The sequence below is a fragment of the Amyelois transitella genome, chromosome 3, assembly GCF_032362555.1.
Source record: "Amyelois transitella isolate CPQ chromosome 3, ilAmyTran1.1, whole genome shotgun sequence".
Lineage (NCBI taxonomy): Eukaryota > Metazoa > Arthropoda > Insecta > Lepidoptera > Pyralidae > Amyelois > Amyelois transitella.
Genome location: NC_083506.1, coordinates 7,116,827 through 7,128,718, shown reverse-complemented (window position 1 = coordinate 7,128,718; position 11,892 = coordinate 7,116,827). Strand labels below are relative to the sequence as shown.

The window sequence follows — 11,892 nt, the reverse complement described above, 5'->3', positions numbered from 1 at the left end:
CGCTCAAAACATCGAATTTATTTGCTCTAATTTAATTTGGGTAGGTATAATATAATTAGGACTAGATCTATACAAATAAGTAGCTTAATTTTAAAGTAATTAATAGATAAAATGGCTGTGTTCGAGTCTTATAAAAGCACAATATGTATGGAATAATAATTTGAAGTAAGTTTGTATTTTTATCAACATTGTAATCGTTATAATAAGTAGGTAACAAAAAAATGCAAAGATATTGTAAAGCAAACGACGTTAAATGGTCTAAAAAATTAAGAATTACAATTAACGTCAATGAAATCATTTTTTATGTTCATTAGGTTGCATGATCAAAACCTAAAACGAAAGATTTTTTAATGAAGACCTTTCTCTAGCGATGGATTTACCTATTCTAGCTGAAATCTAGGTACCTACACTGTGTCACCAAGGCGAGTGCCAATATACAGCTTTTGAAAGGTTTTCTCTTGATTGGAGTGAGCTTCAACATTTGTAGTAAATAACGTCTATGGATACACCTGGACATTAAATGGAAGTAATAAAATTTAACAGCAAACATTTCGTTTGCTGTTAAAGTGCATTTGCTCAGACAGCCACATAGTTCATTTATTCTTTCTCAGATTTCTTTGAAAATGAGCTTATATAAACATCCCTAACAAATTAAAAAATTGAGAGACAAACACTAGGGACTACGCCAAGATTGTGGAAAGAACACAACTCACATAAATGTAATATTCAGTCCGGTATTTCTTCCATTCGATCAAAAGAACCTGTCGTAGAGTGTTCTTCGTTCTACCGAGACTCGAGACGAATATAATTATAAGGAAATTACCCAGTTGACTCGCTCGATGACGCTGACGATACAATTCAAATGTCTTCAAATGTATAAAAATATCTTCCACAAATACTTTAAGAATAAAATCGTTAAGGGTTAAGTTTCGAGGTTTTGTAATAGCCTGTTTCGTAATAAATTGATTTTCCAAACTTTTTATGCTTTATTTTTATATCTTGTTTAATTCCACAACCCACACAAATTGGTATTGTTTTAATATACATGTACGTAACTATTTATAATAACCGATTTTTTATGATAACACTCTTATAAATAAGGGCTGGATAAGTACTGCGGAAAAATAAAGAGTGAGTATGATAAACGTTTAATTTAAACAGAAAATTTTGTCCATAAAACATTTATTTTCCAAAAATACAATAACATAAACCTAATATTTTTCATTATTAGTACATACAGACAATACAATAGTACTTTTACAAAATTTGAATTATGAATTCTATGTAAACATGTCCTTAAAATAATTCTCAATGAAAGAAATAAAATAAGATTCTTTTTTTCAGATAAGCCTATTAGAAAAAGACAAAAGTAGAACCTAACAATGCTAGTAAAATAAACTTGGATGCTAAAGTCGTATTATTGGCTGTCTTACTAGCTCAGATTTTAACAAAAAATTAAGAAAAGAGAAAGTTTAGATACGTCAAATCCAAATCGATAAATAATCCAGGGATTAAACGCGCACGTTTTGTAACATTTATTTTATCTCGGTCGTTTCGAATCATCCTATGTGTGGTAACATGTTGCGAGATAAAATAAAGGTATGCTTGAGCGCGTTAATATACCTGACGTTCTAGATAAAATAAAGGTATGTTTACTTGCGCGTTTTCGTTTAAATCCTGTATTATTCATAAAATATATACGCGAATGTTTAAATCAGGTAAGTTTCTTTTTTTTAAATAGGTTCATTTAAAAAAAATATAGCCAGGGAAAAAAATCGAAATTAAATATCTGATATCAAATGAATTACTTCTGCTAGCCATACGTTTTTATCGTGCGATTAACTATCGATGTTTCGCTTTGTATTATAACATGAACGGGACAGCGATAATTTATCGCTAGATAAAAACGGCGTAGGGCGTGTCATGTTAAGAAGGCTGGATTTCCCAAACTTTGACAAAACATGTCTTTTCTGGCCTCTGTCTCTTATTCTGTGGTTCAAAACAGGGCTAAATCACTTCCCAGAATGCCATGGTTTCTGTTCAGCATTCTTACAGGTGGCGCTAAGGAGCCAATTTTTTCACTGCCCAACTTAGGACTCTCAGCATTGAGACAAGACAACGAATGCCTGATTAATTTTATATATACATCTATAACTTATCTATCATAAGCACCTATACTTAACACTTGTGAAAAACAGTAGACAGTATACGGAACTTTCAGTCAATTCAATAATGATTAGAAATCACAAAGTAATTTGGAATTCAATTAAATTTAATACTATATGACATCTATGACACTTTAATCGTCGCCATCGTCATACACGGGAGATGTCGGGGAGTATGTTGGTGAATTCGGGGAGTAGGTAGTCGTTGCACCGCCTGAAGATGGAGAGTACGCTGGGGATGAGGGGGAATAGTTGGGAGAAGTCGGGGTGTAAGTAAGTGACGTCGGCGAGTATTTTGTAGAAGACGGGGAATAGCTCGGCGAGGATGGCGAGTAGTTTGGTGAAGACGGGGAATAATTTGGGGAAGATGACGAGTAACTTCGCGGGTGCTGCGGCGACGATGGCGAGTAGGCAGGGCTGGTGGGGGAATATTGTGGACTCGTTGGAGAGTATTGCGGACTTGTCGGCGAGTAAGTCGGACTGCCGCCGGCCAGAGACGGAGACGTCGGTGAATAATTCGGCGATGTCGGTGTATACTTCGGCGAAGAAGGCGAGTAATTCGGAGACGTCGGAGAGTAGGCCGGCGAAGTTGGAGAGTACGACGGAGTAGTTGGCGAATACGCGGGCGATGCCGGCGTGTAATTTGGCGATGACGGTGAATAACTGAGCGACGCAGGACTGTACACAGGACTTGTGGGTGAATAGCTAGGGGATGATGGAGAATAACCAGGAGAAGTCGGCGAGTATGCCGGGCTTGTTGGTGAATATGAAGGGCTTGTTGGTGAGTAGGACGGGCTTGTCGGCGAGTAGCTGGGCGAAGTGGGCGAGTAACTCGGCGATGTAGGTGAATAAGCCGGACTGGTTGGAGAGTAGCTCGGTGATGTAGGCGAGTAGCTCGGCGACGTGGGGGAGTACGACGGCGACGTCGGAGAGTAGCCCGGAGAAGTCGGCGAGTAGCTCGGCGAAGTCGGGGAATATATGGGGGATGTTGGAGAATAATTAGGAGACGTCGGGGAGTAGGATGGACTTGCTGGGGGGTAGTGCGAAGACGAAGGTGTGAGACTCGGTGACGCGGGCGCGTACACTGGACTTGTTGGGGAGTAGGAGGGCGAAGCTCCGGCGGGCGACGCGTATGGGGACAATGGGGGCCCGGGCGACCCTGGAGAGCCAGGTTGCGGCGACCAGGCGCTGCTGTATGCTGGAGACAATCCTGATGCGTCGGATGCTCCAGATGGAGAGAATGAGGGGCCTCCAGGAGTCATGCTGCTGCCCACTGTAACAAATATAAAATATATTATGAATACACAATATTTGAGTTTTGCCAACACGATGGGTTATCTAAAAAGGAAAATTGAGCGTGTATTTGTATTATTAAAACAAAGTATAAAAATAAAACAAAATAAATTCATTTGTTGCATAAAATGAGTATTTAGTTTTTTCTAGTGTTGCCTAATATTTTGTTATGTCCCACATATTCTGATAAATACAAATAAAATTCTACTTAAGTATTTGCTAACTCCGGCTTTTACAGTCCAAAACACTACAACCCACCATTGCGGTTACATTAAATAGTTTTTATTGTCCAATTTCTCGCCTAAATTCAAACCAGTCATTCAATCACGGAAAAATCAAAACCACATATCTATATTTTACCCACTTTTTTCTTGCTGTATTACGAAATAAAATCATCACCACATAAAAAACAAGCATGATTATCATATTTACCTTGACCAGGAGACCAGGCACTACTTCCATATCCAGGGGTGTTCTGTGTCGACCATGGCGTCATCAAAGGCGTCATAGATGGTGTGCCAACACCGAAATACATTCCGCCGCCGACGCCCATGCCGACCCCCAGGCCGCCCATCTCCATACCGTGTTTACATTTCTCTGCATCAAGAAGTAGATCGAAACATCCTGGAACAGAAGAAACATAAATTATATTAAGAATTTAAGGGGACATTTTGAGTAAGTGCTTCTTGAATAGCACAGGTAAACAACAACAAAAAAACAGCGAATATTAGTTTTTTAACTCATCTGACAATGCAAGGCAAAGTGACATCAGTCAATGCCCAGAAATGATCAATAGGCGTTTGCTAAGGATGGAGTGAACTTGCTCTTGGCAAAAGCATGTCACTATGAAACTATATGCTTTACCTAATACTGCTCTAAACATCAAAACAACACTTACCAGTTCCCATTCTAGGCAACTGCCCCATAATGATGTTTTCTGACACTCCTCTCATAGGATCGACTTCTGCATGACTCGCCGCGTCCAAGAGCACGTCCACAGTTTCTTCGAAGGAACATCTCATCAGAGCTCCAGTGTCCTGCCTGTTGATGCCGTGACGTGTGATGGCCATAAGATGACCCTTAGCAGTCATGACGTCACACAGCAGAGCAAGGTGACGATAGTTCACGTATAGACCATAGAACTGCAACACCGCATTCATTTCCTTCTCTACAGATTTTCGCACAGCTTCAATACCTAATACTTGGAATATCTCACAAATATCGTTACTGAACGTCCTGATGGGGTCGACATCACGCTCAGACAAAACTTTCATTAGTGAAGTTCCATCAGTTTCCAACAACCATTCAGCAATTGCTTTAAACTCTCCTTGCTCAGTAATAATAATTCGTTTCTTGGCTTCTGTCTGAGGCAAATGCATGTATACCTTTGCTATAGCTTCTATACCTTGTAGTGTCATGTCAGACAACATATTTGCCTCAATGCATCTAAGGAACATGTCATCCTCCATCTTGTCAACAGTCTCTTCATCATTATCTTGGAATTTATTTTCTTCGTTATTCATAATTCTTATACGCAATACAAGTTTCTCAGCATTGTCATCATTGAAAATGCAATTCAAGTCATCACCGAAACCAGCATTAATTTTTTCGGCAATTTGCTCCATTGTCAATTTTTTATCTGTCATCCTCTTACGATCTAATTCAATACGCAACAACCAGGGCGAAATCTTTGTAGGATCGAAATCAGGCATTTCATAGTAAACATTGACGAATTCTTGATCTTCAGCAATAACAGTATTTTGCGGTTCAGGATCATAGTAAATAGCTGTATTAGCAGTTACTTTACGCAAAGTAGTGTGTTCAAGGCGGCAAAGTACATTCTTAGCTTTTTCGGCATCTCTAGCTGCCCCGCCCGTTAGGAAAACGGTAAGAGATGGAGCTTTTGGTTTCTTGGAGATGTTAATAATTTCCTTAAGTCGGGGTACACCTAGGGTTACGTTTTTGGATGACACACCAGCAAAATGGAAAGTGTTCAGTGTCATCTGAGTGGCAGGTTCTCCAAGAGACTGAGCAGCAAGTGCACCAACCATTTCACCAGGATTAACCTGCGCCTGTTGGAATCTTGTCTCGATTTCTCCTATCAACCATTCAAAAGCTTCGCTCGAAAGTCTATACTCTTCGGAGACAAATTTAGTGCAAAGTGTTGACCTGACTAAGCACTGGAACAGCAGGGTAGCATTTTCATTAGCTTGTTTCGAAAGACGATCTTCACCAGCTACAATGACGCACTTTTTCAGAAGATCTTTGACTCCTTGTATAACCTTTATAGGACTTAGATCTGTGGGCATTCTCTTATTGATGTGGAAAATCTTCTGCACATTCCAAATCATTCTCTTGAAGTTGCATGGCAATACAACTTTAGATTCACCACTGGGGAAAATTTGACGTAAAATCTCTCGGTCTTTACATAATTGCTCCCATTCACTTTCTAGGTCTGCAATTACATAGCCAGATTCTGTTAGTTCTTTGATTATGTCTTCATTGAAAATTCTCTTCAAATATCTTTCATTAGATGGATCAAATTTAAATTTCTTTTCAAAGGCTTTGTTTGAGAGTTTGACAGTAGGTAGATTTTGAAACTCTACAGTTTCCCCAGCTAAACCGTCTTCTCCATAACGCAACTGAATAAGTTGCCCAACCGAATTTCTCACTGTACCATCATAGTGAACCATAACAGACTCCATAGCCTTTATCAAACGACGCTGAATGTATCCAGTTTCGGCAGTTTTTACAGCAGTATCAATAAGACCCTCACGACCACCCATGGCGTGGAAATAAAATTCTGAAGGTGTCAATCCGGCAAGATATGAATTTTCTACAAAACCTCTAGATTCTGGACCATAGTCGTCTTTAATGAAATGGGGTAATGTTCTCTTGCGGAATCCAAATGGAATTCGCTTTCCTTCTACGTTTTGTTGACCTACACAAGCAATAACCTGAGAAATATTAATATTGGATCCTTTGGAACCAGCTACCACCATAGCTTTGAGATTGTTGTATTCTGTCAAAGATTTCTTAGCAGAGCCACCAGTTTTGTCACGAGCGTCGTTCAATATACGGTTCACTTGGTTCTCAAAAGTTTGTCTTAGTGTATTACCAGGAGTGGGCTCCAATTCCATATTGTGAGCTTTTTGAATAACTTCTATGACATCATCTTTAGCTTTAACAATAGCACGCTGAATTTCTTGATATGTCTGTGGATCAGCAATAGTATCTCCAATACCAATAGAATGACCTTCTAGCAACAGCCAGTTGTTAATCACAGTTTGAATGTTACCATAGAATCGGCCAGCAACCTCATGTCCTAATTCCAACATGCAAATGTGCAGCAGAGAACCTGCTGAGGCACCCAGTGATTTTTTACATAAGATACCCATGAGAAGTTCTCCATGTTCTACAACTACTTTAGTATCACCAGGGGATATCCATTTATAGGGTCCATCATCTTCTTCATCAGGATGGGTGGAATGGGTTCGAATCATGTTTACGTTTCCAGGAATGATCAAAGTAAATATTTGTTTACCAGTCCACAATGGCTGGGGTTTCAAAATGCATGGCTGTGGAATTTTACCATCCCATGTAGGAAGGAACATCAATAGATTCATAACTTGTTCTTTAGTAAGGAAAACATCTCTTTTGGTCATTTTGCGCACAGCTGTCAGTGTGTCCTGTACAATACCCATAACAGGTTTGTTTGCCTGTGGAGTGATAATTTGCCTCGGGGTGATATGAATGTTTTCTACTTCTGCTCTTGTTTCCATTGATTGTGGCACATGTAAATTCATTTCGTCTCCATCAAAATCAGCATTGTATGGTGAGGTACAACTCAGATTCATTCGGAATGTGGACCATGGTAGTACTTTTACTCTGTGACCCATCATACTCATTTTATGTAGTGTGGGCTGCCGATTGAAAATTACCAAATCATCATCCCTCAGATGACGCTCCACTTTATAACCATATTGTAAATGCAAATCAGAGGGTTTAGGATGGAATCTCAAGTCAATCCTTTCTCCATTACTTCTGACAATATACTTTGCACCAGGATACTGAGCATTTCCACGCCTTACAAGTTCTTGCATGCGGTCAATATTGAATGGTGTGACCAGCTCGGGAAATGTTAAATTCTGTGCAATTGATCTAGGGACTCCTACTTGATCAATACGTAAATTTGGATCAGGTGTGATAACAGTACGAGCTGAGAAGTCTACACGTTTTCCCATGAGGTTTCCTCTAATTCTTCCTTCCTTTCCTTTGAGACGTGCCTTGATTGCTTTCAATGGCTTTCCAGATTTCTGCATAGCTCTAAAATTAAATTAAACATTATTAAGTACTTATTCTTATTACATTATTCTTATTAAATTATAATAAATTGTTTACTATAATATTTTAAGATTATTACTTTATAAAAGACTCACTTGGGCATGCCTGGCATATCATTGTCGACAAATGTGGCAACATGGAATTGTAACATCCTAATATTAACTCCAAGCACATGAGCTGGTGCCCCTGTCTGTTCATTTCGCTGTAACTCATTGTTTGCTTTAATTATATCAGCCAATTTGTGGGTCAAGTCATCCTGGTTCTTGGCTGCCCCAAACATGACTACTGCTGGTCTGACGGACAAAGGAGGAACTGGTAGAACAGTAACTATCATCCAGTCAGGTCTGGCGAATTTGGGGTCCATTCCAAGAATGAAAGATTCTTCATCTGTGAAATAAAACACAAAAATTGAGTCTGCCCATTGAACTTTACAATTATTTTTACATATAAATATTTTATGCAGTGATCAATGTGTGGCGGCGGTAATGCGCGCGTGTAGAATAGGAAAGATTTATTTTACAAATTGGATAGTATGTTTCACTAACTGACGTCTACATAACTAAGTCTAATCATATGTATGTACTACCGCTTCCAAGGCGAAAGGCAAGGTATAGAAGAGGTGGCAAAACTAACTACACTGCAGCATTTTCACCGACATTTAAATTTACAAATAAAGATTTATTTGTAAATTTAAACGTCGAAGAAGAAATTGTGAATAACTATAAAAATTATTGATTTCAATACAAATATTTTGTCACAAAGTATAATAAAATATGTGAAAATTATGTCATTACCATGTCAAGAATTCATATGCATTTAAGAGGCCATTTTGTCAAGATCGGGCCACACATGATTATCATTAATACAATGTTGGTTTGACCTCACCTTCGACGACCCAAAAAGCCCTATGGTGTTTCCTTTCTCTCTCATATGAATAAATTTGATTTATTACCAGAGACAATGTTGTAAACTGCATTTAAGCTTTCTCCGTTAATCCATCATAGATTAGACGACACCAACTACTACTAGCCGACTTCTTTTTTCTTTTCTCTGTCATTGAAATGGAAAATGTTTCGTCTGTTCAAATGATAGGCACCCAGTAGGACATAATTTTTTGACATCCAGGTGTTCGTATAAAATAGTTTAAATGGTGAGTTTTGCTGGAAAGCCTATTACAGCACAGAGGATTGTATTAATGATAAACATGTGTGGTCTGAGCAAGACAAAATGCAAGTGTATTCTTGTCATGGTAATGACATAATTCGCACATATTTTACTATACTATTTGACAAAAAAATTATATATAAACAGTGATATCTAATCACAAATTATGTATTTCCGTTGCCTCTATAACAACATATACTAAAAATCATTGAAAATAGATGTACCGATTTGTGCTGGAAGACATTGTTATGTGATTATTCAAATTTTAAAGCATTTTTTGGTTGATTTATATAAACCAAGTAGAAACAACAAAAATTAATATGTGATTAGAGATGGGCAAATTCCGGGGCATTTAAGGCAATTTGGGAAGATTCCCAATAGATGCCCATATATTCCTTCCCTTTGGGCCTTAAATGCCCAGACATTTGCCCATCTCTACAAGTAATGATGGTATGGAACCCTTCATGCGAGAGTACAACTTGCACTTGGCCAGATTTTGTTTATTTTATTTTGTTCTTATTTGGTCAAAATTGGTAAGTAACTTGATTTTCAATGCAAGGCCTGTAATTTCCTTCAACTGTATATTAGAGCCCAGACTAAGCAAGCCAGTATGGACTACCTTTGCCTTGTTGCTTCGTTCACTCACACAAAGAAAGCCTTTTGCAAAAGAGCTGGTTGCTCAGGGGTGTTGTAAATCCTTTTTATGACACCCCCTAATGTGGGACTTGTGGCAAGTAGGGTGCCAGTCAACCTACATTTAATATTCTCACCTGTGATATGTTTGAGAATTTCCCAAACTCTTTCTGCAGAAATATTAGTTTTCTTTTCTTGTGTGTCTTCATTTGCATGCTTCCATTCCGCAGTTAGGTCCAGACCTTGTCTTCGGATTGATGGTTGGTAGTGACCACAACCACCATGGCCTGAGCCTCGTTTCCCTTCCTCACCCTCCTTGCCTATATCCATATCTTCACCACCCTCACAAATATTTTTTCCTTTACATAAATCATAAACATAGGTAAGCCTCTTTCGTGGCTGTCCTTTAGATTTCATCACAACTTCTTTTATCTTTGGATTAGTCTAAAACAGATAAAATGCATGTAGTAAGTTAAATGAGGAAAATTTATTCTAGTAGCAATGCAGATAGAATTGATAAAATATCTTACCGGACTGACAAGTAACTTTGAGCAATAAAAACAAACACATCTCAATATTTTTATTGTTTTTGTGATAAAACCTATATGAAAAACTGGTTTGGCCAAATCAATATGTCCAAAGTGTCCTGGACATTCAGTCATATTTCCAGCACAAGTCTGGCATCTGGAACTTCTGTCAATCACCCCTTGTCGAGGATCCATAAGTCCGCCAAGTTTGGGTCTGCCGCCTTCCATAGTTTCAGGGAAGCGGATGCCCCCTTCAGTGACTGACATTCGACGCTGAAAATACCATTCGTTTTAGAACAATAGTTTTAGATACCAACAAAAATATTGTGCAACACTAAGCAAAATACACAATGACAACCAACAAAATGTGCACCAATATGAAATACAACCTGTATTTCATAGATGTTATTAAAAAATATATAAAAATTCCGAAGAAATCCCCAAACAAAAAAAAAATATGCCATGCAGGAAATATAACCATGAAAATAACAGGGCTGACGTATCGACGCACAAGAAATAATTCATAATTCTTGGCACATTTGGCAATCTACTGATAAAATAATATAAATATTTTGTTAATGAAAACGGATAATACTACTTACAATTTCATCTGGCGATAATATTCCAAATTGTACTCTTTTAACTTGGCGCAAAGGCGCCTTCGAATCATTTGTTGTCGCCATTTTGACGACAAGTATATGACTGAGGAATTCAGTAAAGTTGTCAGTCAGTGGTTCTCACTATTGCCAGCTGTCTCCGCTGAAAAGGCGCTAAATTAAATATTTTAAAGCGCCAGACGGCTTCATAGGAACCACAAATAGGTAAACAATCTTGAGTTAAAAATCTATATCTTTAACATGTAACAAAATAGTAACTGACCGAGCTCTGAACTTGTAAGGTAAAAAATCGATATTGAATTGTGATTTAAGAATTACCGTCTTTCTGTATATTTGTATTCGTGTCAAGCGAAAACCATTGCTTCGATTTAAATGCAGTTTTCTTAGATGACCAATTTACAAACTAATGTATAAAAAATTTCTTTCCGCCCCTCTAATAGGCAATTCAGGGAAACTGCTTTTTAGTGTATTCCCTCAGTGATGGTAATAATTTATAGCCATGAGAAAAATAACACAGAAATATCATATTTTATCATTAGTTTATTACTTATGATTTTAACTATATAGGTAAATTATTTTAGAAATTTATTTTTTTTTCATCAAAAGATATTTGAAGATTGAAAATATACAAGGGTACACAGAGCCAACAGTCTTGAAATAACTGAAAGGCTACGTTCAGCCATATGGCTTATTGATAGAATTGAAACCCGAAAAGTGACAGGTTAGTTTACTAGATTTTATTACCTATGGAAATGAAGTAAGTACGTATTAAATCGACCAGTTTTACCAACAATTTTGTAATTTACTTAAAAACTTCTTCAATTACTTTTTTATGCGCTTTATTCCGTTATTAACCTAACATACTGAAATATTAAAATATCATTCGTTTTTAAAAAAAAGCCACTAGGTAGGAACTATAGTCGCTTCGCTAGGCGCTAATCTCCGAGGTTTCGACCCTAAAGTGGCTAATAAAGCGCCAAATTTAGCAACGGAAAAGCTTAATGGCAACAGATATTTTATTGTATTTAAGCCGGATTTACATTACGAAATTAGTGGCTTGAAATTAGTTTGATAAAGCTAATTCGACCAGTAGTTTTACGTGTAAACGTTCAGTTTTACTATGCAGGCATTACTTTTGTGAAACTGGAC

General features: G+C 37.7%; 1 protein-coding gene across 1 annotated transcript; it reads right to left on the bottom strand.

The window, feature by feature from the left end:
• Window positions 1-1,201: 1,201 nt before the first annotated feature.
• On the bottom strand, window positions 1,202-10,885 carry LOC106135427 (DNA-directed RNA polymerase II subunit RPB1-like). The gene is made up of 7 exons (XM_060953005.1): window positions 10,729-10,885; window positions 10,130-10,399; window positions 9,737-10,043; window positions 7,898-8,189; window positions 4,357-7,784; window positions 3,891-4,082; window positions 1,202-3,438 (listed from the first exon to the last, which is right to left on the bottom strand). Exons 1-7 carry the CDS (start codon window positions 10,807-10,809, stop codon window positions 2,300-2,302), a joined length of 5,709 nt encoding a protein of 1,902 aa, XP_060808988.1. The 5' UTR covers window positions 10,810-10,885; the 3' UTR covers window positions 1,202-2,299.
• Window positions 10,886-11,892: the final 1,007 nt, after the last annotated feature.

What these genes read in the sequence shown, in the direction of transcription:
- LOC106135427 (XM_060953005.1), bottom strand. Translation starts at nt 10,809, where the DNA reads ATGGCGACAACAAATGATTCGAAGGCGCCTTTGCGCCAAGTTAAAAGA. An exon ending in GATATGCCAGGCATGCCCAA is followed by an intron (nt 7,785 to 7,897) that starts GTGAGTCTTTTA and finishes ATTTAATTTTAG; the next exon opens with AGCTATGCAGAAATCTGGAA. An exon ending in TGCCTGGTCTCCTGGTCAAG is followed by an intron (nt 3,439 to 3,890) that starts GTAAATATGATA and finishes TATTTGTTACAG; the next exon opens with TGGGCAGCAGCATGACTCCT.